Source organism: Dryobates pubescens, chromosome 6, assembly GCF_014839835.1.
Source record: "Dryobates pubescens isolate bDryPub1 chromosome 6, bDryPub1.pri, whole genome shotgun sequence".
In the NCBI taxonomy this organism is placed as follows: Eukaryota; Metazoa; Chordata; class Aves; order Piciformes; family Picidae; genus Dryobates; species Dryobates pubescens.
In genome coordinates, this window is record NC_071617.1 from 40,878,309 (window position 1) to 40,905,797 (window position 27,489).

At 52.1% G+C, this 27,489-nt stretch overlaps 3 protein-coding genes across 8 annotated transcripts in view; 1 reads left to right on the top strand and 2 right to left on the bottom strand.

Moving 5' to 3' along the window:
* Positions 1 to 2,141, bottom strand: part of XPO5 (exportin 5) — a 31,359-nt gene extending 29,218 nt beyond the window's left edge. For all 4 annotated transcript variants that reach the window (XM_054162387.1, XM_054162386.1, XM_054162385.1 and 1 more), the window contains exons 1-4: positions 1,983 to 2,141; positions 1,541 to 1,662; positions 822 to 894; positions 104 to 241 (exon numbers count right to left, since the gene is read on the bottom strand). In XM_054162387.1, the coding sequence (XP_054018362.1) occupies positions 104 to 241; positions 822 to 894; positions 1,541 to 1,662; positions 1,983 to 2,087 (438 nt within the window). In that variant the 5' untranslated portion in view covers positions 2,088 to 2,141. The remainder of the gene's footprint in view (positions 1 to 103; positions 242 to 821; positions 895 to 1,540; positions 1,663 to 1,982) is intronic.
* A 226-nt stretch (positions 2,142 to 2,367) lies between these two features.
* Positions 2,368 to 13,980, top strand: POLH (DNA polymerase eta). 2 transcript variants are annotated; one of them, XM_054162389.1, is made up of 10 exons: positions 2,368 to 2,525; positions 2,633 to 2,767; positions 2,859 to 3,070; positions 3,488 to 3,657; positions 8,277 to 8,380; positions 9,413 to 9,532; positions 10,119 to 10,242; positions 10,871 to 10,936; positions 11,580 to 11,743; positions 12,994 to 13,980. In XM_054162389.1, exons 1-10 carry the CDS (start codon positions 2,389 to 2,391, stop codon positions 13,850 to 13,852), a joined length of 2,091 nt encoding a protein of 696 aa, XP_054018364.1. In that variant the 5' UTR covers positions 2,368 to 2,388; the 3' UTR covers positions 13,853 to 13,980. The 2 variants fall into 2 exon arrangements, with proteins under 2 accessions (XP_054018364.1, XP_054018363.1); XM_054162388.1 differs by having other exon boundaries at positions 2,368 to 2,767.
* A 2,073-nt stretch (positions 13,981 to 16,053) lies between these two features.
* Positions 16,054 to 26,626, bottom strand: GTPBP2 (GTP binding protein 2). Of its 2 annotated transcripts, none has more exons than XM_009900172.2 (12): positions 26,382 to 26,626; positions 24,257 to 24,283; positions 23,444 to 23,628; positions 23,047 to 23,155; positions 22,304 to 22,501; positions 21,863 to 22,037; positions 21,013 to 21,232; positions 20,443 to 20,578; positions 20,006 to 20,064; positions 19,142 to 19,313; positions 18,715 to 18,879; positions 16,054 to 18,293 (listed from the first exon to the last, which is right to left on the bottom strand). In XM_009900172.2, the coding sequence occupies exons 1-12, from the start codon at positions 26,565 to 26,567 to the stop codon at positions 18,096 to 18,098; spliced, it is 1,830 nt and encodes a 609-aa protein (XP_009898474.1). In that variant the 5' UTR covers positions 26,568 to 26,626; the 3' UTR covers positions 16,054 to 18,095. The 2 variants fall into 2 exon arrangements, with proteins under 2 accessions (XP_009898474.1, XP_054018366.1); XM_054162391.1 differs by lacking the exon at positions 26,382 to 26,626 and adding an exon at positions 25,818 to 25,890.
* Between the last annotated feature and the right edge of the window lie 863 nt (positions 26,627 to 27,489).

Sequence of the window (27,489 nt, forward strand, 5' to 3'; positions counted from 1 at the left end):
GCCCATCTCATCTCACCATGAGTGAGTTAGGCTTTCCTCAGGATAATGGAAGACTAAAACCCATACTATGAACAAGCAGAAAAAAAAGATAGGTGTTTCATACCCCTTGCTTTGAGAGGGTATCCAGCTCTTTCAGCATGTCAGGCCAGTGCTGAGGCCATTCACGCTTTATCATCTCCACCACAATGCGAGACAAAACATCTTTAATGTGACTTTCTTCCTCCAGAATACTTTGAGTTCCCTGTGATAGAAGAGGGGCAAGATTACACAAACCAACAAATATCAGACACTTACAATTCTGATCTGGGAAGCACAGTGGTTACAAATATTCTAAACCACACAAAAACAACAACAAAAAAGCACCCAACACCGAGTGACTCTTCATCCCAGTACTTCAGATGGCATTTCTACTCTCCATAGCTCGCAAACTCCGGGAACCAACATGATTTTCCATACAAAAAGGTCACTTGGTCACAAGAAGAATCACAGTGATAGAGAAAACACAACTAAGACAACAACTTCAGTACTCCTGCAAAGGGTAAGAACACCTATATTTACTGAATTTTCTCCTAAGAGAATATAATCCACCTTACATGGAATATACAAGTCCCAACACTTTCTGCCACACGAGGCCACACCACTATTCACCTCACTGCAAAGCACTGAATAGCCAGGGATGCATGGCAAGAAAGTAATGAAACGCAGAATTGAATTCAGGTCCTCTGTACTAACTAGCAGGAATAATTTTTCCTTTTACCCCCACTTCCTATGTCCAAGCTAGAGAACCATGTTTCAAACAGTCTGGGGTAGGAGGTACTTACATTGGATATGAGGCCCATGACATTGTTCTTGAGATAAACTTTTTCCAGGCGAGGCATGCTGTTCCAGCGGAACCTGTTTGGAAGAGTTTATATGCGTGTATATATATATACAAAACCCCCCAACCTTCCAAGTCAAAACATGTATAAAAAATCCCTGACTTGATTCTCAGCGAACCTATTACTTCTTTACCTAAACTAGAAAGAGATGCTACAGCTCACTGACTCTGCCAATGCCCAATCCCTTAATGAAAAGGCTGAATTAAAACCGCTGATGGCAAATGGGTGTGCACCACTGAGGTCAACAGACATGAGAAGCAGCAGCAAAAGCACAAAGCATCAGGTCTGTAGAGGCGGCAGAGAGGAATCTCTGAACTCAACCAATACAAAGCCTCTTTGTTAGCATGAGTCTAACGACGGAGAACGCTGCAGAGACCGACTGATAACTGTGTATGCTTATTCACGTGCTACAATATCACTGTGTCTTACGAGTTCAGTGAAGTAGCTTTCCCAACCGTCCTGAAAACCATTTTCACCAGTCCTGCTTTTACAGATAAGGAAAGGAACGGAGCAGGACAAGAAGAGTTTTCTACTGTAGAAGAGACTCTCTACGTGTGGAAAGTGCCTCCCTGAAGTGGGAGGCACTGGAACAGGAGCAGAGCTCAGGCCAGGGGCTTCATGGCAGCAGGCCGGCACCCTTTCCCAGCGCGAGGGCGCCTTACTTGACCACATGCTCTAGGATCTGCAGGCCGAAGTGCCGGACGATGGCCGTCTGCGTCTTCTCAGCCAGCTTCAGCCCGCAGGGCACGCAGATGGGACACTTCTCTTTGAACTCCTCGCAGAACTGGAAAAGGACCAGAGATACGCATACGCGGTTAAACCAGAGAAGAGGGCAGGGGGCCGAGAAGGAGTGGCCGGTAACAGGTGGGGCACGACCCCAGCCTCTGGCAGAGCACGCCGGGGGAAGGCCCCCCGACCCCCTCAGAGCCGCGCAGGCGCAACCCCCAACACCTTTCGTCGCCTACCAACGACTTCCAGTGCCTCAGACGCTTGCCGGACCCGGGCCATCCCCGGCTCGCCCGCAGGGCCCGAGCGAGCCCCGGGACCGTGTGGCCGGGACACCCGCGTGGCCGGAGCCCGGCGCCTCCCTTCCCCGCCAGGTACCTTGAGCGCCTCCAGACGGTAACGCTGCGTGGAGGCCGGGTCCATGATCACTGTTACCGCTTTCACTAGCTGCTCACAAAGGCCGCTCACTTGTTCGGCGGACATGGCGGCGGCGGCAGCGGCCCCGCACCACCGGCCACCTACGGGCGAGAGGAGGGGGCGGCCGGCACGCGGCGCACGCGCAGCAGGGCGGCACGCGGCGCATGTGCCGCACGGGCGGAGTCACGGAGCAGAGCGCGTGCGCCGCCCGCCGGGGAGACCAATGTCCTCAAGAACGACAACTCCCGGCGTGCCCCGCGCGGGGACGGCCCCGCTGCCGGGAAGTGGCGGCGCTGGGCGGGGTACGGCGCTAGTCTGGCGGGAGGTGGCAGCCGTCGCCGCAGCCGCCGCCGGCGCAGCAGCGGCAATGTCCCGGGGGCAGGAGCGCGTGGTAGCCCTTGTGGACATGGACTGCTTCTTCATGCAGGTGGAGCAACGCCTCGACCCGCAGCTGCGCGGCCGCCCCTGCGCCGTGGTGCAGTACACCAAGTGGCAGGGCGGCGGGTAGGTGCCACTGCCAGCGGGACGGCCATGGCCGTGAATCTTCGCCTCCGTCCCCACGAGGCTGTGCCGCGCCGTGCCCGCCCTGCACTGCCCTCCGTGTCTTGCAGGATCATCGCGGTGAGTTACGAGGCGCGAGCCTTCGGCGTGTCCCGTGGGATGTGGGCGTCGGAGGCGCGGGCGCTGTGTCCCGATCTGGCACTGGCGCGGGTGCCCCAGGCGCGGGGCAAGGCCGACCTCACCCGGTGAGCGGGGTCTGGGATCGGGCTCAGGGAGGTGGCGGCAGGGGTCGCCTTAAGCGAGACGGCGCCTGAGGCTGTGCCCGCTACCCGGCAGGTACCGGGAGGCAAGCCAGGAGGTGATGCAGGTTCTGTCGCGCTTCGCCGCCATCGAGCGAGCCAGCATCGACGAGGCGTACCTGGACCTGACGGGCCTCGCGCGGGAGCGGCTGTGCGCCCTCCAGGGGCGCCCCCTGGCGGCCGCGCTCCTGCCCACCACCTTCGTGCAGGGGCTGCCCAACGACCCCGGTCCCCAGCCCAGCGGGAAGGGTACGCACCGACCCGGACCCGGGCAGAGGCCCCGCGAAGCTTCGGCCGGCGGGGCCAGCGCTTTGCAGACGGCGGCGGGGTGGCGCTAACGGCTTGGTTTAGAGGCCGCACAGTGCTGCAAAAAAGGAGCCGAGTGCTGCCCCTCTCGGACCCCCTGGGCTGTCCTTGTGCTCCATTGGTAACATCTGTACGGCAACAGGTAGAGGGTGGGCTGCTTGTCTCCCTGGAAGTATGAGCATGGTTATTGTGATCTGTTTTCCCCAGTAAATTACTGCTAAACTGCTTGCTTCTCGTCCTTGCTGTTGGCACGTAATTAGAGAAATGTGGCTGTTGGCTGGGGCTAGCCGATGGTACTGGCTCCTTAGTTGAGCTTAGCAGGAAATGCCCGCGTTTATCCCCTTTGTGTTTCTTTTCTAGAGGAGCTGCGGCAGCGTGGTGTGCATGAGTGGCTGGCATCACTGTCTTTTGATAGCCCTGATTGTCCTGACCTGCAGCTGACCATGGGTGCAGTAATTGTGGAAGAAATAAGGGTGGCTGTAGAAGCAGCCACTGGATTCAGGTGTTCAGCTGGGATTTCACACAACAAAGTACGTGTGTAACACATCAGCCTGACTTCCTCTTGAGTAGCAGAGTCAGAATGTGCTGTAGACACTCTCTTATGCACTCTTCCAAGTCTTGAATAGAAAACGAGCTTAGGGAATGCAGCCATGCGTGAGTGCACCTTCAGGGAAACTGCAGGACCTCTGGGAAGGACAGGAGACTTTTTTCCCCAGAGGTGCAGAGTAGGCAGTCAGCAGTCAGTTTACTGCCTGGATTCCTAGTGTACCATAATGAATTATCTCATGAGGAAGAATAGGAGTTTAATTCCCCCAGGAAAGTTTGCTTCAGGGAAAAAAAAAAGAAATCTTGAAGCAGGAAACTTGCACCTTGAGTTTTCTGCATAGGTGCCTGTAGCCAGGGAATAGAATAGAATAGAATAAACCAGGTTGGAAGAGACCTTCAAGATCATTGTGTCCAACCTATCATCCAACACTACCTAATCAACTAAACCATACAACCAAGCATCCTGTCAAGCCTCGCCCTGAACACCCCAGCGATGGCGACCCCACCACCTCCTCAGGCAGCCCATTCCCGTGGGCATCACTCTCTCTGTCTAAAACTTCCTCCTAACCTCCAGCCTAAACCTCCCCTGACACAGCCTGAGACTGTGCCCTCTTGTTCTGGTACTGGTTGCCTAGGAGAAGAGACCAACCTCTGCCTCACTACAACCCCCCTTCAGGTAGTTGTAGAGAGCAATAAGGTCACCCCTGAGTCTCCTCTTCTCCAGACTAAGCAACCCCAGCTCCCTCAATCTCTCCTCATAGGGCTGTGCTCCAAGCCCCTCACCAACTTTGTTGCCCTTCTCTGGACTCGCTCCAGCAAGTCAACATCCTTCCTAAACTGAGGGGCCCAGAACTGGACACAGGACTTGAGGTGCAGCCTAACCAGTGCAGTGTACAGGGGCAGAATGACCTCCCTGCTCCTGCTGGCCACACTGTTCCTGATGCAGGCCAGGATGCCATTGGCCCTCCTGGCTGCCTGGGCACACTGCAGGCTCATGTTCAGCCTACCATCAACCAGCACCCCCAGGTCCCTTTCCACCTGACTGCTCTCCAGCCACTCTGACCCCAGCCTGTAGCACTGCATGGGGTTGTTTTTCACAAATTCTCAATAACTTGGAGGAAGAAGGTGACCAGTTTGGGGCACTGAGGCAAGTCGGGTTGCTTTTCCTCTTTCTGGTCCATCAGTCTTTAGCCCTTCTGGCCACACTTAGGGTGATGCTCAGCCAGCTGCTGAGAGCAGCTGCATGGGCACTTTGTGCATGACAGCAGCTGCAGAAACAAAAGGACTTCAATGCTGCAGCTAGAGAGGGTTTCCTGCTGGGTGCTTCACTGTGAGCACCTAGCACTCCTTTCATTCTTTGCAGAAAAGGTTTGTACTTAGCTGCAGTACTTGCATGTAGGTGGTAGTATTCCCAGTTGTTTCTGTAGCAGTCTAAGATGGAATTCATCTTTCTTAATCTGCAAAGCATCAATTTAGTCTTTGTTTGTTTTGTGTTTTTTTCAGTTAGAGCTTGCATTTTTAAAGTCATAACTTGCAGACAAACCCCTTTTGCAAAGAATGAAAGGAGTGCTAGGTGCTCTCAGTGCAGCACCCTACATTTCACCTAGCAGGAAGCTCCCTGTAGTTGCAGCATCGAAGTCCGTTGGTTTCTGCAGCTGCTGTCATGCACAAAGTGCCCTTGTGGCTGCTCTCAGCAGCTGGCTGAGCATTGCTCAAAGTGTGGCCAGGAGGGCTAAAGACTGATCAACCAGAAAGAGGAAAAGCAACCTGACTCACCTCAAACTGGTTGCCTACTTCCTCTAAGTTGCCAGAAATTTGTGCCTGTAAAAAGCATTCCCTGGCTACAGCCACTGTTGCCTAAAACTGAAGGTGTAGGTTTCTTGCTTTGAGCTCTTATTATTTTCCTGAGGCAAACTCTTCTGGGAGACTTAAACTTCCCTCTTTTTCTTCATGAGCTAACTCATGATAGTACACAAGGAATCCAGCTGATAAATGAGACAAAATAATCAAGTGAGCCATTTGGAAACTCCTGGAGGGTAACAGCAGGGTTTTAGCCAGAACCACTTGTGCCAAACTCATTTCTGTGCCCTCTTTGATAGTGTAAGTGGCCTAATATTTCTAACACAGCTCACCCTGAGTGCCATAAAATGATGATGACACCCTAGCAAAATGACATGACTGAGACTATCTGAATGATTTTGTTTAGTGAGTTGCACTCAAATTGGGATGTTTAGAGTGGGACCCTGAGGGGATCTGCTAAGCGCAAATGGACCCTCAGGGCCTGGACTGTGAAAATTCTGAGATGAAATTAGAGGTGAAAATTCTAGGCTTGGAAAAGCCCAGACATAGTCTGACACCACCAAGTGGTGGTTCTGACACCACCAAGTGGTGGTTCTTCTGTTCCTCTGACTGTTTTTGTGGTTTATAAGAGAAAAAAAAGAGACCAGTGGGGTTTTGGCTAATTGCAGTAATTCAGGAAGTAGTTTGGAGTTACTGCAGACAAGCAGCAGGATGATTCAGTAACATAAGTGCTCTTCTAGAAATGGCAAATCCTCTTTCAGCATATGCAGATTAGAGAAAGTGTCAGGAAAAGGAAATTATTTCTGCCCTTGCAGTCTCAGTTCACAGCACTTCACTTTATGAACAGTTTGGGCAAGCTGGCATCCAGCTGGCAGCCAGTCACTAGTGGTGTGCCCCAAGGATCAGTGCTGGGCCCCATGCTCTTTAACATCTTTATTGATGATCTGGATGAGGGCATCGAGTCCATCATCAGTAAATTTGCTGACAACACCAAGCTGGGGGCAGGAGTTGATCTGCTGGAGGGTAGAGAGGCTCTGCAGAGGGACCTCGACAGGCTGGACAGATGGGCAGAGTCCAAGGGCATGAGATTGAACACATCCAAGTGCCAGGTTCTGCACATTGGCCACAGCAACCCCATGCAGTGCTACAGGCTGGGGTCAGAGTGGCTGGAGAGTGGCCAGGCAGAGAGGGACCTGAGGGTAGGCTGAACATGAGCCTGCAGTGTGCCCAGGCAGCTAAGAGGGCCAATGGCATCCTGGCCTGCATCAGGAACAGTGTGGCCAGCAGGAGCAGGGAGGTCATTCTGCCCCTGTACACTGCACTGGTTAGGCCGCACCTCGAGTACTGTGTCCAGTTCTGGGCCCCTCAGTTTAGGAAGGAGGTTGACTTGTTGGAGCATGTCCAGAGAAGGGCAACAAAGCTGGGGAGGGGTTTGGAGCACAAGCCCTATGAGGAGAGGCTGAGGGAGCTGGGGTTGCTTAGCCTGGAGAAGAGGAGGCTCGGGGGTGACCTTATTGCTCTCTACAACTGCCTTAAGGGAGGCTGTAGACAGGCAGAGGTTGGTCTCTTCTCCCAGGCAACCAGCACCAGAACAAGAGGACACAGTCTCAAGCTGCTCCTGGGGAGGTTTAGGCTGGAGGTTAGGAAGAAGTTCTACACAGAGAGAGTGATTGCCCATTGGAATGTGCTGCCAAGGGAGGTGGTGGAGTCACCATCATTGGAGGTGTTGAGGAGGAGACTTGATAGGGTGCTTGGTTGCATGGTTTAGTTGATAGGTTGAATGCGATGATCTTGAAGGTCTCTTCCAACCTGGTTTATTCTGTTCTATTCTAACCGTGGAATAGTCTCCAGTGAAACAAGAACAGCAGTAATTGGACATCTGGAAGGTGACCGGATACAAAAAGTGAAAGGGAAGGGATCTACTTTGTTTAGAAAATACTAAGGATGTATATAAGCCTGTAAAAGAGGCTGCTAATAAAGATCTGGAGGCAGGAAAGAAATTATGCTTAGTTACAGGGTGTGTGGTAAAGCAGTGAAAGATGAAATTACTAGCTTTGTGAAACACAAAACCCCCAAGCAAGCAAACAAAACCCACCAAAAAAACCACCCCAGGACAAGAAAATCCAACAAACAAACAAAACACAACAGCCACCCAGCTAAACGTATTTCAAGCTGGTCTGTGTATTGTTCCTGCAGCAGATTAAGGCAGGAAGGGAAGTTGCATAGCAGATAGACTAGAGAAGATCCTTTCCAGGCTAGCAATTTTGGGTGTTGCAGATTTCCTTTTACAGCATATAGAATCATAGAATCAACAAGGTTGGAAAAGACCTCAAAGATCATCAAGTCCAACCATTCACCCAAGACCTCATGACTACTAGACCGTGGCACCAAGTGCCACATCCAGTCCCCTCTTGAACACCTTCAGGGACACTGAGAAAAAGCAAGACCAACACAAATGACAGACCAAGACATAGTGAGAGATACAGCCTAGGGAGGAGGATGGTCATGCTCTGGAAGTTCCAGCATGCTTGCCTGGTGGATAAGCCAGCCAGAACAGGTGATAGATGCAGATCCCCTAAGCTTCCTGTAGCAGGTATCCAACTCTGCAGAGCTGGAAGCAGCAAGGCTTTTGGAGTACCCAGTGAATGCTTGTCAAATACCAAGGTGTGTACAACCTAGGAGCAAGCAATGGTGTAACCTGCATATCTTTCCTAGGCAGTTCTTAGTGATGATACAGCACGAGCTGTCAAGTCCCAGTACCAAGTTTGTAATGACAGAGCTTCCACTCTCTTGTCTGTTGCAGACCCTGGCAAAACTGGCCTGTGGGTTAAACAAGCCCAACCGCCAGACTCTAGTATCGTCACGATTTGTCCCACAGCTCTTCAGCCAGCTGCCTGTCAGCAATATGTGAGTACTGGGGAGCTGCCTGCTTTTGTGCAGCCTGGGGTTCTGGCATCAGCATGTCTTTTAAAAGTTGGTGCTGTCCTCCCACAATCCAGGCTTTTATATAAGGAAGAGAGCCTTGTTTGTCTTCATTGTTGTGATACTTGCTCTTGTTGGTTTGTCATCATTGCTCCTCTGAGCAGAACTAAAATGACCTGGGGATGGGAAGCTGTTTGTGGCCACCTCCACAGAGAGCAATTGGATGCTAATTGATAGCAACCAGCAAAGGTTTTTAACTACACAGTAACTGCTCATCAGTGCTTGTAAGAAATTGAGAGAAAATCTTGTCAGTAAGCCCTTAGAGCTGTCAGCAACACAGTTCAGGAGGAGCCCGCCTGGGAGCTGCGGCCCTGTCAATGGACAGACCGCCCTCAAAGGGACCACACTTAAAGAACTCATTAGCATCCTGTGGACAGTCTTCAAGGTGGTAGCTGGGGTGTATAGGTTGCCAGGAGCAGCTATGGGCAAGGAGGCCATAGCTGTGCCTGAGTGCATGACAGCTGTGCTTCCAGCAAGCAGATGTGGTTTTGTTTCAGATAGACACATTGTGTACAAGTACTTTTTTTGCTGAAGGGAAGAGTTACAAGCAAGAGTTACCAGTTCTGCTGCTCCAGAGGAATGGTTCCTTGCCCTGCTCTCTAAACCTGCACTGCTGCTCACTAGGGATGGAGTGGGGCATGTGTGGGGAAGGGCTCTGTCTGTGCAGGAGGAAGGAGTGAATGTGTGAAGCATTCTTCAGAGCATGCTTTGGGATCATGTTCTGAAGGTGGAGTTGAGGGAGAAGCACTAAAACTGCGTGAGCCAAAGGGCCGCTTCAGCTCCTGTTTCTTTACCGTGAGCAGAAGAGCAGTTATATACCAAGTGTTTCCTTTAGCCTTGCTAGTTCCTGACTGCTTCTAGCTGTCCTGATCTAGGGACAGCTGGTCCAAAAAGACTTGGCCTAGTCTTCAAGTGATGCTTCCTTTGTTTTCTCTTTTTTTTTCCTCTCTGCCATAGCCGTAACCTGGGAGGCAAGCTTGGCACTGCCATTACAGACAACCTGGGAATAGAGTACATTGGTCAGCTGACACAGTTCAGTGAGACAGAACTCCAGACTCACTTTGGAGACAAAACTGGGTAATTATAAACCACTCCCCACAACTTGGCTCTTGGCAGGAACTGAGAATTCCTTTCGGGCACAGGTGGTTCTGTTGAAATTTGGGAGGCTGGAAGTTAAAACTTGAGTGACATCTTTCAGAAGCATTGATCTGGCAGGCCCACAGACAGGTTTCCAGCCTTGTTTGCTCCCAAGCACTCTCCAGAGGATAACATTTTTCTTCTCAGCCAGCTACTCCGCCTTCCTTTATAGTGTCTAAGGATGGGGCCAAGCTGTGGAAGGGCTGCCTTGCAGGCTGGGAAGCAGACAGGCTTGACAGTCTCATTACAGAGGAAATTACAAGGCTGGGCTGGAGCCTGAAACACCAGTTTTGGGCCAAGAGCAGTAGTTAAGAGTGCCCAGCAGACTGGGGAACTGTTGTCACTTCAGGAGAGGAGTTGTGTTGACAAGCAGTTGTGGCCCAAAGAAAGCCTGCCTGTTCAGCTGCGGCTGCAACAGCAGAGCTGGGGATGAGAGGCAGAGTCACAGCTTGCACAGAGCTGAAAGCATGGCTTAGCAGAAGAGTAATTTGCTGTCCAGTGATGCCTGCCTCTCTGTGGCTTTTAGGTCCTGGCTCTATGACTTGTGCAGAGGAATTGAAGACGAACCTGTTAAAAACCGGTACCTGCCCCAGTCCATTGGCTGCAGCAAGAACTTCCCTGGGAGGACAGCCCTGGCCACACAGAAAGAGGTAGGAGACCTCTGTATCTACCACAAAGCTTGGCCTTTGTACTGGAGAAGATGAGGCTGCTAAGAGCTGAGACTAGCTTGTAAAAGTGTGGCTTTTGTGTGTCACAGTGTGCTGAAAATCAGTCTAGGGGCTCAGTGGGAGGAGGTGGTTTGGGCCCTAGAAAAGAGGGAAATCCCCATTTGACAGAAATACATTGACAAACTCCTACAGAAAGAGGTCCAACCTTGGTGTAATTTCCATGAGCAAAACTGTGGGCCTGTGCTGTTCAAAAGGTAGTCGTGGTGCAAAGTTTCAAGGGCTTGGTTGCTAGAAGGAAGGCAACTGGCCCAAAACAAGAGGGAGAATGCACCTTACCTGCTATCTGGCGAGAGGTTCCCATAGAGAGGTAGGGAGATGCAAAGAGAGAGCCAGGGCAGGGAACCCAGGTTACTTGGCAAAGTCTAGTAGCAGTGCTGCAGGACTTATATCTATACTGCCTTGCCTCAAGTGTTGAATCCTCACCTGTAACAATTTCTCCAGGGGTGCTCCAGACAATGGAGCCTTGTGATAGCCGGCTGAGCATTGCTCTGGTCTGGTGCCAGTGCTGTGAGCAGAGACCAAGCCTGTCTGTTACTGCTGTTTTTTCCAGGTGCAACACTGGCTCCTGCAGCTAGCTTTGGAGCTGGAATCCAGACTGATTAAGGACAGGAGCCAGGTAAGAAGGGGAGGCATGATGACTGTTAGTTAACCCTGCTGGCTTTTGGGAAGCCGTGCAGTCTGCTTGCATGGTGAGCTGTTTGCAGAGGGTGGTGTGTGGTGGGGGAGGAAGTCTGTTTATGCTCATATGTGTGCCTGTGTGCTAAGGTCTCTCAAGCAGAAAGGTGTGCAAAAGCCCAGCCAAGAAGGAAGGGTTTGGCCTAGAACAATACAGGGCTAAGGATGGTCCTTGTCCCATGCTTCAGGAGGCAGGGACCTGAAAGCCACTGCACCTTCATCCTGCTGCATTGCTTGTCCCTTGCAAGCCCTGCCTATGCTGTGGGCTGTGAGAGGGAACAGTATGCTCAAATCCAGATGGTAGACTGTAGCATAGGGTGAGATTAATCTGCTAGCTTCATTTGTACAAGGGGCAAGAAAAAGTGTGCAGGTGCCTTTGAATGAAAACAAGGACTACCTCCTTCCCATCCTGTGTGGCACAGGCATACAAGCTCCTGCTGGCCCTTGGAGATCAGGTCAGGCAGGACAAGCTGCCATCTGTCACACAGCATCATCTAGAGCAGATGAGAACATGGCAGTGAGATGGTTTCCTCTGCCTTTCCTGCAGGTGTCACTTGAAACCCAGCTACCTCTTCTCTTTGCAGAACCACCGAGTGGCCAGGCAGCTGATGGTGGTCATCCGCATGCAGGGGGACACCCGGGTGTCGCGCCTCTGCGCCCTGTCCCGCTATGACGCCCAGAAGATGTGCAACGATGCCTTTGCTCTCATCCAAAACTGCAACGTGGCTGGGGCTCACCAAGTGGCCTGGTGAGTGTGGGAGGAAGTGGTTCACATCCCCATCAGAAGTTCTGCAGAAGGTGCAAGAACCTGACAGAAAGGAATGAGTGTGTTATGCTGACTGCCAGGAAAAGCAATGCTCAGCACATGCAAAGCAGAGCACAGCAACCTCCGCTTGTTAGGGGTAGGACAACTGAGAGCTTGGCCTCTTCTAGCCCCACATGTGGCAGGACACTTCTCACTGCTGTACTTGGAGCTAATGATTGCTATGATGATTGCTACCGGCAGGGGGCTCCCTTGCTGCAGCGAGGCAAGCTCTTGCCCTGCTGTGCTGGGCCTTGCTCTCTTCCCATAAGGACAAAAAGAGGAGGCTCTTGGGGCAGGAAGGAAAATGCAGGTGACCAGCTCTTGTATTCAACATTACTTCTTCCTGCTCTGCAGTGAAGGCTGAGGCATAGTTTAGGCAAGAAAGTCCTGTCTGTTAGGCTTCAACAAAGCTGCTGCTCCCTTAAGGTCCTCTCACCTTGCCTAGGAGTCTCACAGCAGGTCTGGCCTGTGGTAGACTGAAAATCCAGGCTGGCAGCTGGCTGTCCCTGCTCCACTGCCTTTTGCTTTGGCAAATGCTGGAATGTGTCCAGAGAAGGGCCATGAGGATGATCAGAGGGCTGGAGCACCTCTCCTATGAGGACAGACTGAAAGAGTTGGGGCTGTTCAGTCTGGTGAAGAGAAGACTCTGAGGTGACCTTATTGTGGCCTTCCAGTATCTGAAGGGGGCCTACAAGAAGGCTGGGGAGGGACTTCTCAGGATCTCAGGTAGTGATAGGACTAGGGGGAATGGAATGAAGCTGGAGGTGGGGAGATTTGGGCTGGACGTGAGGAGGAAGTTCTTCACTATGGGAGTGGTGAAGCCCTGGAGGTGGTTGAGGCCCCGTCTCTGGAGGTAAGCCCAGGCTGGATGAGGCTCTGGCCAGCCTGATCTAGTGTGGGGTGTCCCTGCCCATGGCAGGGGGGTTGGAACTGGATGATCCTTGTGGTCCCTTCCAACCCTGACTGGTACTATGAAATGCTGTTCTGGGAAGAGACTGGCTGCTCTAACCCATCCTGCTATGTCTGGAGGAAGCAATGCTCATGTTTTGTCAGAGAAAATGCCTCTCCCACCCCTTGCCAGATACTCAAACTGCAGGTGCCTTGCCTGAGAGCATTTTATGTTGCTTAAAGTCTTACCTCAAAAGACTCTGCTTTCCAGGCTCACACCCACGCTGATGTTGTGTCCTTTGCAGGTCTCCACCGCTCATATCAGTGCTTCTCTCGGCAAACAAGTTCTCAGAGCCTGCCACGCTCCTCTCTGCAGGCATTGCCACCTTCCTGACAAGTGATACCCAGCCCGATGACGCAGCTACCACCAGCCAAAATGCCACATCCTCTGCGAGGCCCAGAGTCAAATTTTTTAGGAGCCCAAGCAAAGATTCTAGGCAGAAGCCAGCTCATGCTATTGAGTCGTTCTTCCAGAAGGTGGCAGAAAAGCAGCAGTCACAGGTGGTAGCACCAATCAGCATGCCAGCTGCTACCACTGCAGAGTCACCTGTGCCCAGCTCCCCAGGGCACCAAGAGAGAGGTGATGGTAGACTTGCCGCTGTGCAGTGTGACCTGGAGTCCTCTGTGCAGCAGAGTCCCGGAGACAGAAGCCCTACTTCTCCTTACAAGAGGCCTCTGTGTGAGAAGTCATTGTCTGGTGCTACACAAACACCCTCTACTCCACCCAGCTCCAAAACCCGTCTGGAATTGGAGCCAGCTATGGAGGGAAGCGAGCAGAATTTGCCACCCTTTTCTGAGCTTGCCCTACTCCCTCCTGCCTCACCAGGGGACCAGCAGCGCTGCGAGAAGTGTGGCCAGCTTGTGCTGGTGTGGGAGTTCCCAGAGCACATGGACTATCACTTTGCTCTGGAGCTTCAAAACTCCTTCCTGGAGGCCAGTGCTCCCACGGCTCCAGCAGCAGCTGACAGCCCAAAGGCTGCAGCTTCCAGATCTCCTGCCAAGGCAAAGAACAAGCCCAAGATTCCAACAGGATCTAGTGCAAAACGACCCAGAGAAAGCGTGACTAGGACTTTGGATTTCTTCTTCAAGCGCTTACCTCCTTAACTCCCAGCCATGCTAGGAGTTTTTTAGTTAAACAGTGTTTTTAAAAGCATCAGTGTTTATAAAAGCTTTTACCTGTATTTAAAGTGCTTGCCATTTTTCAATGCAGAAGAGTCTAATAAATTATTTTTACCACAAGTCTAAGAGGTACTCATGAATTGCATATGATGCTGGATATCCCTGGTTTAGCTGGTGGCAGCTAGCTTTCCTCTGCCTCCTTGGTGTTACCAGAAACTCTATTGTACTCTCACCTACACCTCCTGCCATGGGTATTTCCATTGCATCATTGCTCAGTAATTCTACTGTGAAAGCAGTCACTGTAAGCACAGTGGCTTATCCCAGGGAGCCTCCAGCAAAGCTTAGGCATGAACCTCTATCCTGTCGCTTAGTATGAAGCCTGGGTCTTTCCTGGCTGTAGTTGCAGGCCTTCCCTTTACTGTGGAACATATATGGTAGCTTAGGGTTGTGGTTCCTTCCCCCTGTGGAAGACAAGGATTTTTCTTTTTTTTTTACTTCTTCTCCAGTCAGGATTTTTGTTACAGGCAATAGTTTGGCAGATAACCTCTGTAGCAGTGTGTTGCATGATGCTCATCACCAGCAGTGGAAGACACAAGACAGACTTCTCCTGTCAAATAAGATGTGAGAAAGCTGGAGCTGTGCAGGCATACCTTTCATTTTGAAATCTGAGCACTAGTTCCTGATAATTGCTATTGACACAGTCTATTGCTAGAGCTCCTGTGAAGGGATGGTAAACATGCCAGAGAGACACAGCCCTCTGAAAACTTTTCTCTGTCACAGAAGTAGTATGGAACCACCTTTTTCCTCCTTCCCAGAGACTGGGTGATAGTACATGCACATTTATGACAGGTCTCTGTTTTGTTTGTGCCCTGACCGATGACTTGTTTGGTTCTCTGGGTCACAGTTCACATTAGGTGGCTGGCTCAGCACTCCACAAATTGCAACGGAGCCAACAAAGCAGAGTATCATGGAGGGGGCAAATAGGAACTGAGAAACTGAGTGGCTCCAGGGCAAGAAATGGGCCTGTCCTCACATGCTTGGCAAGGCTCACTGCTACACTGCTAGCTGCCTGGAGCCTGCTGGCCTCTTGCAGAAGTCCTGCCACCAATAATTTCAACTCGGCTCTTGAGGCAGTGGGAAAGGACATGCCACATCAAGGCAGCACTGGGTGGAGTTTGGAAATGCTTTGCAGAGAGTTTCATCAGCTGCAGGCTTCCCCTCCCTGAGCAGAGGGCAGAGAGCCTTTCAGGCAGCAGATTCTGATGCAAAGTACAGCTGTATTTGCATGCGCAGTTTCTCTTTCATTTCTGAACTGCACCATCCTATTTGCAGCTGTCGAGCTGCTCTCCTTTCAGCAGACAGCCTGTGCTGGGAAGCTGCTATGCTGCTGTCTGTGGAGGTCTACTACTTCATGGTTGTTTCAAGATTTCAGGAAGCACAAGAAGCTCATTCTGGTGCGTGCAGCTCTGCTAGTAATCATCAGAGGAAGGAATTCTAGTCACTCCCATTAATGACAGTCCTTACATTGCAAGGTGACAAGTTCTCCAAAGTCCTCATGTAAAGAGACGTAGCAACCAGTCTGACAGGATTGCCTCACGCTCCTGTGACAGCAGCACGTCTCATTTCCTCAGTGCCTAGCAGGGCTGGACTCAGCAGGTGCCACTACCCGATACATAAAAAGCAAGCAAATCCCTTCAGTGACACAAGTCACCTCCACGGGGCATCCTCTGCTTGTCCCACGGGAACATCCTGTCCTCACGGAGAGAAGGCAGTCACAAACCCCTTGGTAAGGTCAAAGCTACTTTAAAAGCCAAGCCCCAGGTTAGATGCATGCCCTAGAAAGCATCTCTTTAATTAGGTTCTGGGGCACTTTGCGGCTGCGAGGAAGCACCCGCCACAGCCTGCTCCGCCCACAGCAGCCCCGAGCGCTGTGCGCAGGGTGACGTGGCTGCGGTCACCCCGGGCTGCACGCCCAGGCTTGCTCAGATAAGCTGGGAGAGCACGGCTGTAAACAGCAGCGCGCGTGCATTCCTTCCAGGCTGCAGGGTGGTATTTATAGGGATGACTGCAGGAAGCTTAGAGAGGAGTGAAGGGCAGCCACCACCAACCATGACCCAGCTCCAAGGGCACGGAGCAAGAGCCCCGCTCCACCCTTGCTCGTTGTACCATTCAGCCAGCAAGCTCAATAAAACATCTTTATTCTGTACATTTATATATAGATGCTTGGGCAACAGGAACAAGCCCCAGCATTAGAAAAATTCAAGACAACACAACAGCAATTATGAAGAGCATGGCACCAAGAACAGTCATGCCACAGATGGCAGGGACGAGGTGAGACCAGCCCTCAGCCATTTCAGAGAAGGTCACAGCACCCTATGCCTGCTTTGGGGCAGAAAACATCAGGGCTACTGCAAACAGCTGGTGTCCCCTCCATCCCCCAGGCAGCTTTCTTTGTGACCCACTAGAACCAAAGGGAAGAGCCTGCTGGCAGTTGGGTCTGTCCTTGCAGGTATGGGTGAAAGACCGTGTCACCATAACACCCAGACTGCTGACAGGATGGGAAGGAAGAGGGCAGCGACCCTGAGCCAGAAGCTGCTGTCTCACCGCTGGGCTGATGGGGAAGAAGCGGATTTTCAGCTAGGTCAGTGCTCCCCACAAGGGACAAATCACTGTTGAGCTGGCTCTGAATCCCTTCACTAATACCACCATGCCATCAGCTTCCCCACACCTCAGCATGGCCACCACCTCCCCACCTGCTAGAGCCTGGCCCAGTGGGCAGCACCACTTTATGACGGCCACAGATCAGCACAGGCCACTCGGTGCTGCAGGCACTGCCTGTGCCAGGAGCTCAGAAGCAGAACTTGCTCTGAGCACAGAAGGGATGTTTGGGTGTCTAAGTGCTATCACAGCCCATCGCCCTTCACGCTGGTCAGGGCTGGCAGGCCACCATACTATGCGGCAGAGCTGGCCGAAGGCCTGGTGCTCGCAGCTGACACTTTTGGTCTAACAGTCAACGATAAACCCAAAAGCTTATGTACAGCTATACAGCCCCTGCAGCACCACAGTCACACAGGGAAGCTGCGTGACAGTGAGTGGGAGACAAAAGTGCTCCCCTCTTTGTGCGCAGAGTCCTTGCTGGCAACACCAGCTTTCCTCTGACAACGAACCCCAGTGGCAAGGGAAAGAAACCAAGTCTGTCTTGAGAAGAAAGAGAAATAAACATCATGCCACTGTCAAATCACATCTAAACAATAGAACTCATCTGGTTCTGCTTTAGTAACAGAGTCTGTCCTCCTCACACATTAAGGCAAGCATGCGAGGAGCAAGCTAGGCTAGGCCCTGGCATAGCCACACCAGGGAGCCCACTGCAAACCACTCCTGCCTGCAAGTCATACCTGCAGCCAAACATTCATAGAAACAACCTTCACATGCTAGCACAGACCCAGGCCCCACTCAACTCCAAAGAATGGCCTCCTGGCCAGCTGCTGTGAGGAAGAGATCCAAGTGCAAGCTCTGCCTTCATGGCATTACTTTGGGAGGCTGTGCCTCTTAAAGGAGGTGCAGCTTCCCAGAAGTCATAAAGTGGAATGCTGAAGGAGCATGCACAAGTGAGTGGGGAACAGGACACTTGCTCAACAATAACACACTTGGATAGGAGTAATACAAAACCAACACACAAATGGACACAGCAGATTAAAGCCAATCAAGATTAAAATGGTTAAAAAGTGTCCTGAATGAATTTTGAGAGATTCAGCCAAGCCCCTGCTGTGGGTAGCAGGGCCTCTTCCATCCCCTGCCCAGAGGGATGACTCAAGAGAGAACTGTTAACAACCCAGTGCTCAGAGAGCAGAAATGTGACTAGATCTTGTGTCAGAGATGGAAAAACATCCCCTTCAACGCTAGTCTTCAAGAGTTCTGCTCCTCCCAACCAATAATTTTCAAAACAAAGCCACAACTTGCCTGCTCAGGTCTTCTAAGTGCCTCAGATATATTCTGAATGAGAACAGGGTAACGAAAGCCGCAGGCGACGTGGAGAACATGCTTAACTTGCCCCATGTATGGCACTGGATGCAAGAAACTCTCCCAGGCTCCATCTTACAGTGCAGAGGAGGGAAACTCATGCTATAACAGGACAGCAGCAGCTCCAGGCACTGCTCAGAGAGCCACAAGAGCTTCCATCCTTCTCCCCTGTTGCTGGTGAGTGGAGATCTATCTGACCGAGCGTTAGTCAGAAGCTCAGCTGTCCAGGCCCCAGGGACTCCTCCAGACCATTTTCTTTGGCGGTAATGGCTTGGAGATCAGTGACATGCCCAATGCCTTTGGTGACTCCTTCACGGAAAAGCAGCTTGGCTCCAATCTTCAAGTATTCAGGATGCTTGATGAACCTGAAACGGACGACTGCCTTCTCCCCTGTCCGCAGCTTGTCCTGAGAAGAGAAAGGGGATTGCTTAGACCCGGCTACCATATGGATGCATGCAGAAGATGGATGCTAAGAAGACAAGAAAAATTAGCAGGTGGCCTCCCCAAGACTGCATGGCTTGAGCCCTTCCCATTTTTGCATGCATAAGGGGAGACAGAAAGACACAAGCTCTGGAGACTGAAGAGTTCACCTCCCTCTCCAGTCTTGCTGTAGTCCATCATGGTGCTTGTTTTGTGAGGAAGGAATTCTTTAACGTGCTGGGAGGATAAGCAACTGAATAGGCAGGATAAAGGGGTGGGGTGTATTTCTAGGAAGGGACACAGCTACTCAAGATACCAGTACCCCCTAGCTTTACATGAGGGCATGGTGGAATCCCAACAAACCCCACAGGAAGGTCCATCTTTCTCCCCTTTCCTCCCACGCCTACCTTTCCATGGATCTTCTCCACGATAGCAGTCTGTCGCACATTCCCCACGTGCACCGTCACCTGGAACCCCTTCCGGAAAGTTGTAGCATGGAACAGCAGCACTATCTCGGCTTCAAACACTGAGCAGATGGTGGGGTTCATTTCTGGGCTCACCATGACCATGCCCTGCAACAACCCAAAGCTCAGATCAGTTAGGGCCAGTTTCTTTGCTTCTGAACAGACCCCAGAATCACAAACATATCACCACTTTGTGACTTGGTCTTGCAACCCTTTCTCAGCCTTGTACTCATCCTACCTCATAGCCTGGCCACTTCCTTCCTTTCCAGCATGTGTCCTGCAAGCATTTCACTCCCACCCTACTAATGGGAGGGAAGCCTCCAGTCCTGCTCACTGGACCAGTGAGGAAACTGGTGAAAGCAGGACTGACCTTGCGCAGCAGGGAGCGGTCGAAGGGTCCAAGGGCCAGGGTGGCTGCCTGCCCGGCCCGCAGCACGCGGCAGGCAGAGCGGTTGCGCTGGATGCTGCACACTTTCAGCCGCAGGAACTTCCCATCATCAGTGGGACCGACAACAAGACTCTCCCCTTCTCGACAGATCCCACTGTCCAGGGCAGAACAACAGGACAGAGTTCATCAGGAGACAAGGAAGAGATTTCACCCTCCGGGATCGATCTGCACAAACTTCCCAGGGCCATGGAGGTGAGTGTCCTGGGGCTCTTACCTGTAACCAACTAACAGGTATGCAAAGCTGGTGGGAGCTGGGATTTCCTACAGTAGGAGCAAAGCCCCACTATGACTCCTAAAAATACCAGGTATCCCTCCAACGTTCTGTCCCCAGTGCTCTTCCACACTGCATTGTTTCTGGTGGAGAGCCTGCCTTTGATGCCTGTTCTGCGTGGAACTGCTCTGGTCATTCCCCAACACTAAGGGACAGCTGCCTTCTCATGGGGTAGCATGCAGTTAGCCTCTACTTGGATCAGAGGACATGCCCTCTACTTTTCTTCTCTCTGCTTAAGGAGGAAGGCAATGCCTTGGGATCATTGCTAACCTCTGCCAGGTCAGGGTCCCAGCATGCCACATGCTACCCCAGCATCTTCACAGCAGACTGTCTGCTTGCACACGTCCAATGGTCTGCTCCCAACACCCTACAGGGTTTTATCCTCACTTGGTTCAGCCATCTGGCAGCAGTCAGGACTGAGCCTCACACTGCTTCCATTTGCAGAGGGTGACTCTAACCCTGTGGAAATTCCAGCAACCGTTCACACCCACACTTGTCTGCCTGGCCTCACTTACCTTGACAGAGTTCCTCCCACAACTGTCCCCACCTCTGGCACAGTATAAATTTCATCTACCTGCAGCAAGGCAACAAGAATAAGCTGCTCAGACAGGTGTGAAACAGCACTCCAGAATGAGAATAAGATGCCCACCCGCTGTGTGGAGGTAAGCTCTCTGCCGGTCATCACACGCCATCTCAGAGCTTTCATCAGCCCCCACTATCTTCCTGTTAGAGGAACCTTTGCCTTTTAAGCAGCAACCAGAGACACAACCTTACCCCTGTGAGAGGGTCTTGCCTTGGTTAGGATAGAGCTCAGCCTAACAGGCTTTCTTTGAGGACTGAGTCCATTCTTTACTTTTATGTCTCCAGATAATCCATCAGTTCACCATGTCCCCTTCTCAGGGTGTCCAGAGCCCCCAGATGTTTGCCATGTCACAGCATTGTGCTTACACACCTGAAACTCTGTGAGTTGCTGCATTAGTTCTTCCTGCTCTTTACTGTTGGTAAGTGGAGGAAGGACATTGAGGAAGACTTTTAAGAGATCCAGGTTCTCCCCCGAAACGCTCGACAGTGTGAAGATTGGGGTGATGCTGTCAGACACAAAGAAACAAGAATAAGAAGGCAGCCAAAGCACAACTGCAGAAGGTGGCTGAGATTATGAATCTGCCGAGTCCGGCAAGAAGGCAGAGACTACAGAGATAAACAGTGAGAGCAGGAGGTCACATGGGCTAAGTACAGCTTTGGCAGTAACCCCTGCCTCCATGGTTGGTCAAAGTACCAATCCCCTGCCAACCCACACTTCTGTCATGGAGAAGTAACTCCAGTGTGGCTTCAGGCACTGCCTCCTCCCATAGCCCAAAGAGAGGCCTGGGAGAGGAAAATGCCTCCGTGGAGAACGCAAACGTAGGAAATGTGATGGGGAGACAAGATGTTCAAGATGCAAGTTGCCTCCCCTTCCCCAGCTCCACACAGCAACCCAGTCTGAACTGCCTGCTCCCAGCCAAAAGAAGAAATCATCCCTTACTTGGGAGACTGTGCAAACTGTTGTGCTGCTGTAACAGCATCATCATCAGAGTTCACAAGCAGGGGAAGCTTGTTGCAGCCTGGCTGTTTCAGGATTCGCTCCAGCTGCTTCACTGTCCGTTCCACGGTGGCTTTCGAACACAAGTCAACTTTGCTTATGACAATGAAGAAGGGGACCTTGAGGGCCATGGCCAAGCCCAAGTGCTCTCGTGTTGTGCCTGCTGTGGGAGACAAGGGAGAGCGTAGGTGCAGTGCCAGTCACCGCTGTTGTTTATGTGACAGCTATGTCTCTCCTGCCTTTCCTACAAGCCCACTCTATAGGTTTCACCCTAACTGCTTTGTTTATCAGGCAACAAAAAAGCAAAATTATTCTTTAAAAAAACCCCAAAGATCAGTCCAGAAAAATAAAAATCACCAAAGATTTTGGTGACCAATCTGTTTGCTTCAGAAAAAGGCAGCAGTTTTCATTCTTGAGCTAGAGTATACCAGAAAACAGCCACAAAAATGTCAAGGAAAGATGTGGGACAGCTGCCTTTTTACAAGGCTTCAGGATTCAGCACCCCTAAGAATATGTCAAAGGTTTTTTTTCTTTTCTGACAAACAGCCTCAAATTTCAAACAAAGCCTCTCTGCCCACTGTACAGTTTAATGAGGTCTACAGCTGATAAGAGGATCCCAGCACTCAAAGGCACTGGCTTACAGGAAATCAGTAGAGGCTTCCAGACTAGTATTCTTTTCTGACAATCTTTCCTAGCTAACAAGGACCCACTTCCACCATTCTCCATTTCGCTTCACACTCTGCTGTCATGGTAATTGCACATCACGCTGTCATGCAGTCAGGGCAACACTCACCAATGCCAGTGTTGGCACTAACCACCAGCATAGCAAAGTCTGGGCAGTAGCTGGTGAGGCCAAAGATGGTTGTTTTCAGATACTTGTGGTGGCCAGCCAAGTCAATGAAAGTGATCATTTTGGAAGAACTCTCACAGATCTCTTCTGCTGTTCGGGAGTCACTGTAATTCACCACCTGAAGAACATAAGGAGTCAATGAGAGATGGCGCTCCAGCAGGGGAGCGAAGAAAAACCAGCTCTGATCTATCAAGTAGTGAGGAGAGATCATTCACCACAGATGCAAGAAATGACAGCTATTGCACTGGACAAGCAGCACTCAGGTTCAGCTAAAGGGACGCAGAGCTATGCCACCTCCCTTGCCTCATGTCCCACTAATAGTTGTAACGGAAGGGTAGTCCTACTCTCCTCCAGCTTTGTGAGCTCAGCAGCCCAGTCTCTCACCTCTCCTTTGCTGTTGAAGCCAAGGATCTCAAAGCTGATGCTCGATGTTCTTCCTGACTGGATTTCATGAAGATGCCGGAAAAGGTTGAGTCGTGCTCTGCCCCGCCCGTTGTCCAGCTCTCCTTGTGTTAGGACACCCAACAGGGTTGACTTCCCCGAGTCCACATTCCCCAGCACAGCAACTCGAAGGTCTAAGAACTAGAAGAACAGGGAAATCATTAAACTTAACCACTGCTGTGCTGGGTGTACATGAACACTGCATGGCAGTGGAAACGTGCCTCAGTGACCTTCCCCCCATGATGGGCACTGTGATGTGTAATCTTGCCTAGACTCTGCTCTTGTTCCCAGGAAACCACTGCCCAGGAGTGGTGATACACTTTCTAGAGTTATGATGTGACACATCAGGCTTTGTTATCACAAAAAAAGGTAATTTGCTGCAGCAGGAACTCTAAATTCTTTCTTGTTTGCACACCAGCCTGCAGGAGAACTGTTGCCACAGAAGTGAAGTAATTTGCAACCTCTGATCCAGGCAATCTCCCCTACTGGTAACTACCTCAACCACAATCTTGGAGATTAAAAGCATTATCCTCAAGCCTCCCTCCGGCAGCTCTTTAAAACATCTGCCATGAGTGAATCTATGACAAAGTGCCTCTACAGTCTGGGCTGCCATCCCAAAAGGAAGCTGCTTGTATGAAACCTTTAAGTCTCCAGCAGGAGAGGAAAGCCAAGTTGCAGGTCCTTACCTGCTGGTTGTCAGGCACCTTTCGGACAAGCACCTCTGTTATCTTCCTTGGAACATCACTGTCGTAATCAACTTCCCTCTCTCTCAGCACTGTAATGTCAGCCCCAACCCTGCCACAAACATGAAAAGGAGGAGTGAGACACAATTGTACTCAACAGCTCTTGCACCTCTAGAGTCACAGCTGCCAAAGTGAATGGGATGAAAGTTGGGGACAGCAGGAAAGGAGCTTCAAGCTTCCAGCCAAAAGCCTTTCTTATTTCCAGAGCCTCATGAAGAGGGAATGTCAACCACACAGGGATTTTGCAGAACAGAGGCCCTGACTCCTCAGGGGACTCCCGAGGCCGAGCCTCTCTACGGGAACCCGTTTACGCCTCCCGCAGATGCAAAGGCACACGTACTTCTCTGCCATGCGGCGCAGCGTCTTGAGCGAGGCACGCATCTCCTCCTCCGAGAGGCCCACCAGCAGCCCATTGTCCTCCACACCGATCTGATAGACAGCCTCACCTCGACCTTCCTGTAGTCGCCACTTCATCTGTGTCACCAGGTGCTCGAAGCGATATTGCGAGGGGTTCACTAGCTTCAGCTGTTTAATGGAGGGGTAGTTACAGTCACAGCCTGGATGCAGAGGAAATCCCATTGCCCATGCCAGCAACTCCCCTGCCTAACATGACACAATGCCCCTAACTCTGACCCACATCCAGAGAACACAGCCCATGCTAGTGTCTCCACAGAAGCCAAAGGACAGGTTATAAAGGGTTTCAAAGAGGTGCACCCACATGTCAGACAAAATTTCCTGCCTCTTTCCAAAGGGATCTGTACCCTGCCTGCTGTGGGGGTAAAGACAGCACTGCGGTGCCTATCTGTGACCCAGGAGCCAAGCGGCAGAAGAGCCACGAGAAAGCAACAGATTATTATCAGGGACACCTTTAGCTCCCACAAAAGGAAGATTTCAGGAAAAACAACACAGTGGGTCTCATATCCTAAAACACATTCCTAACAATGAGTTCTGAGATCAAATTCTCTCCGCTCAGCATACTGGGTGCTGCTAGGCACAGACACGCAAAAGCTGACTGGTAGTTTGTCAGTACAGTGTCCACTTTTCTGTCCCTTCCTTCAACATCTTCCTCGTATGCTGTCTTTGCTGAAGTTACTCACTGCAACATAACCTTCTGGGAGGAAGGCCTCCTTCTGCAACCTCAAAAACTGCTCACCTTGTACTCGATGTTCCCATCTTCTGCCTGGTCAAAGAACAAAACAAGACAGAAAGGTTAGATGCTGTTTCAGCAAGGACATCTACAGGCATCGGCTGTTCGGATACTCTGCAGCTCGTGCTGACAGTTTCAGAGAGAGGGAAAGTGGCAGAAATACACTGTGTTAGGTCACAGGCTCCTCTGCCATTCATTCCTGCATTCAACTGGAACTTGCTTTTGTTTTTTTTCCACCTACAGCATCCCACTCCCACTCTATCCAGCAGCTTCTCTCCACAGAATGTGCACAGAAACAGGTGACTGGGAACTGCTGCCTTCTCTCCAGCACACTGATACCCTCCCTCACTCGATTAGCTTTTCACTGACTCCTTTTCATGTCGTTGCTCATCTTCTCTCTGCAAGAGATTACAGACATAAAGAAGCAAGCTACTGACTTCTTTGCAGTACTGCAAGCTGGTCATTAGCCTGATAGTTATTGAGAACCAGACCCAGTCAGGACTGTCTGTACACAAATTTCAGAAGAATTTTCACAGAAAGGGCTGGAGCCAGACTGGGCTGTTACAGAAAGGCCCAAATACTCAACAAGCTCACTCCAACCACAAGCAGTGCCAGCTTTCCAAGGAGAACATATAGCAAATACAGAAGCAATTTTCCAACTGATTTGGCCTACGGACTGCTGAGAAAGGGCTGGAACAAGTATTCTGGCAGACTAAATGTGGCTGCCAACAGTAAGCACTTCCTTTTCCTCTGGACATTGTTTTGCATGTCAGAAGACGTAACAGCCCTTTCCTTGCCTTCTAGCTCAGCTCTTAACCACAGCTGTGCTTACGGTGGCAAAAGGCCAATAGAAGGAAGTTACGAATGTCAGCTCGGCTCTAGAGCAACACAGCTATGCAGTCAGAAAAAGGTACTTGCGGAAGGTTTGCTCTCCTACCATCTACCACCTTTCCAGCTCTGAGAAACACACGTACTGTGCCGTTGTCTAAAAAAGGGGGTGGGTCTCCTTCAAGGCAGCTGAGACTGGAAAAGGAACAAGCCTAGACTTGCTGGGCCATATCCAGCACGGGGTAGCCAGGGACAGGAAGCTGTGCTGAAACCACACAAGGGGCTGTCCCGCCTCCAGCTGAAAGGAGCGAACACTAAGCTGTGGCAGCAGGGGCCAATCCTGCACATGGAGAAGATGCAACAGTAGCAAAGCACCGGTTTCCCTTCTCGCAATGAGATGCAGCCCTGCCTTGTAGAGGAATCGCTCCCTCTCAGAACAGGCTCTTAAATATTTTACAGAGAGCTCACTGAGTGGGACCAAGAAATCGATTCTGGGGCCATGTAAAGCTCCCCACAGTGGCAGTCCTATTAGCGCAGTGCCAACCGCCTGAATAACACACACACCCACTTACTACCAATGCTATTTTTCCTGCTGCGAGAGGCAAGTGCCTCACACTCTGTCAGTACCATCTGCATCTCCATGTAAGAAAACAGTTGCCTAATTAACTGGGAAGGGAGTCACTAGAACCTGCTGAGCAATGTCTGAGAGTTTGGCAGCTGGAAAAGGACTTACACCCACCATATCGGCTCTCAAGAGATGTGCACAGGCTGTTCGGGACTACGAGATGAGCAAAGCTACATTTCCGAAGCCATTTAGTTCCCAGACGACAAAGCACCTACAGACGGACGCCAGGCAGCGAGATACTATTAACGGACAGGTTCAGGTGGACCACGCAGCTCGCTCGCTGGCACTGGGGCACAAGAGCTGCCACGTCGAAGCCCGGAGGTGAGGAGGACACGTTGCTCTCGGGGCTGCGGCTGCAGAACCGTCCGTAAGGCTGCGAGCCCAACCCGAGCACGACCCCGCACCAGCACCGCCGGGACCCTTGGCCGAGCTTCTCCGGAAGCTGCCTGCAGTCTGACCCGCGACCAACCCGGTTTCTTTGCCTGCCGCGGGGAGGCACCTCCGCGTCGCACCGAGCCGCTCGGTGGCGACCATCCCTCCGCCCCTTCCAGCCCCCGGGCCCTGCCCGACCCTGACGGGAGCTGCGCGGGCCCCACGGCGCCAGGCCCCGGAGCGGGGGGCACCCCGTTCGAGGCTGACGGGGAGAGATGGCCGCTAGCCCGGGAGGAGGATGCTCACCTCGGGCGGCAGGTACGGCGGGTTGTTGGCCTTGCCCCCCCGGCTCCGCCCATTCTTCTTCTTCGCTTTCGAGCCGCTGCCGCCACCACCGGGCGCGGCCCCTCCGCGCCCGCGCAGCGCACCGCCCGCGCCACAGACTGCCGGCCGGCAGCAACCCCCAAACAGCTCCGACACCCGTGAGTCCATGGCGGCCGGTGCGGCCCCGCCGCCCCGGTGCGGTGCCCGCTCCCTGCCCGGGCTCCCCGCCCCGGCCCCGCCGCCCCGGCCCGGCCCTAGCGTCAGCAACCGCCGCGCAGCGCCACGGGAATCTGAGTCCCGCCCGCCGCCAGCCTACAACTCCCAGCAGGCCCCGCGCCCCCGCGCAGAACTACAGCTTCCGACACGCCTCGCGGCGGTCTCCTCTCGCTCCCTCATGAGCTCCCTCCGCGCGGGCAGACGGGAGTTTGAGTCCGAGGGGCGGGGCGCCGCCTGGCGGCCCCGGCAAGCAATACACAGGGCGCCTCCGCTCCCCCGACCTTCTCCTTCGGCATACGTCGTACCCGCCGGTTTCTCCTTTGGCAGTTCACAGACTTAGGGGCGGGGCATGGACCCTAAGTCTTCTGTTGAGTGACAGCGAACTATAAGTACCCGTCCTGACCGGCACTGGGGAGAAGGAAAGTTTCTGCAGGTACTTCATAAGGGCACAGAGGCTGCAGAGGGCAGAGCCACCTCAGAAGACACCTTAAGCTCCCTCCGGAGAATGGGGAAAACAAAAGACCTTCCTGCCGCACACCACATCCCCTGAGTATTTTGCCCTTCTCTGGTAACATCGTCACCAAGCCTTAGTCTCCTCCGCCACATCCCCTGGGGAAGGCGGCGCTCGGTTAGGGTGTGTAGTATTTTCACTCACATTAGCTGCTTTTAACAGAAAGCCAGTATCGCTATAATGTAACGCTGCCCGCCATCAACAGCAGGGAGCACCTCCTCCCACCAGCAGCGACCGCCCTCCCTTCGCAGTGTTTGGGGAGGCAGCACCCAATGGGGCTGCGGCCACGTTGTTTCCAAACACGGCAGCTCCCACTAACTGCACACTCTGCGCCTCCTAGCGGCAGCAGGAGGAAAGTCCGCC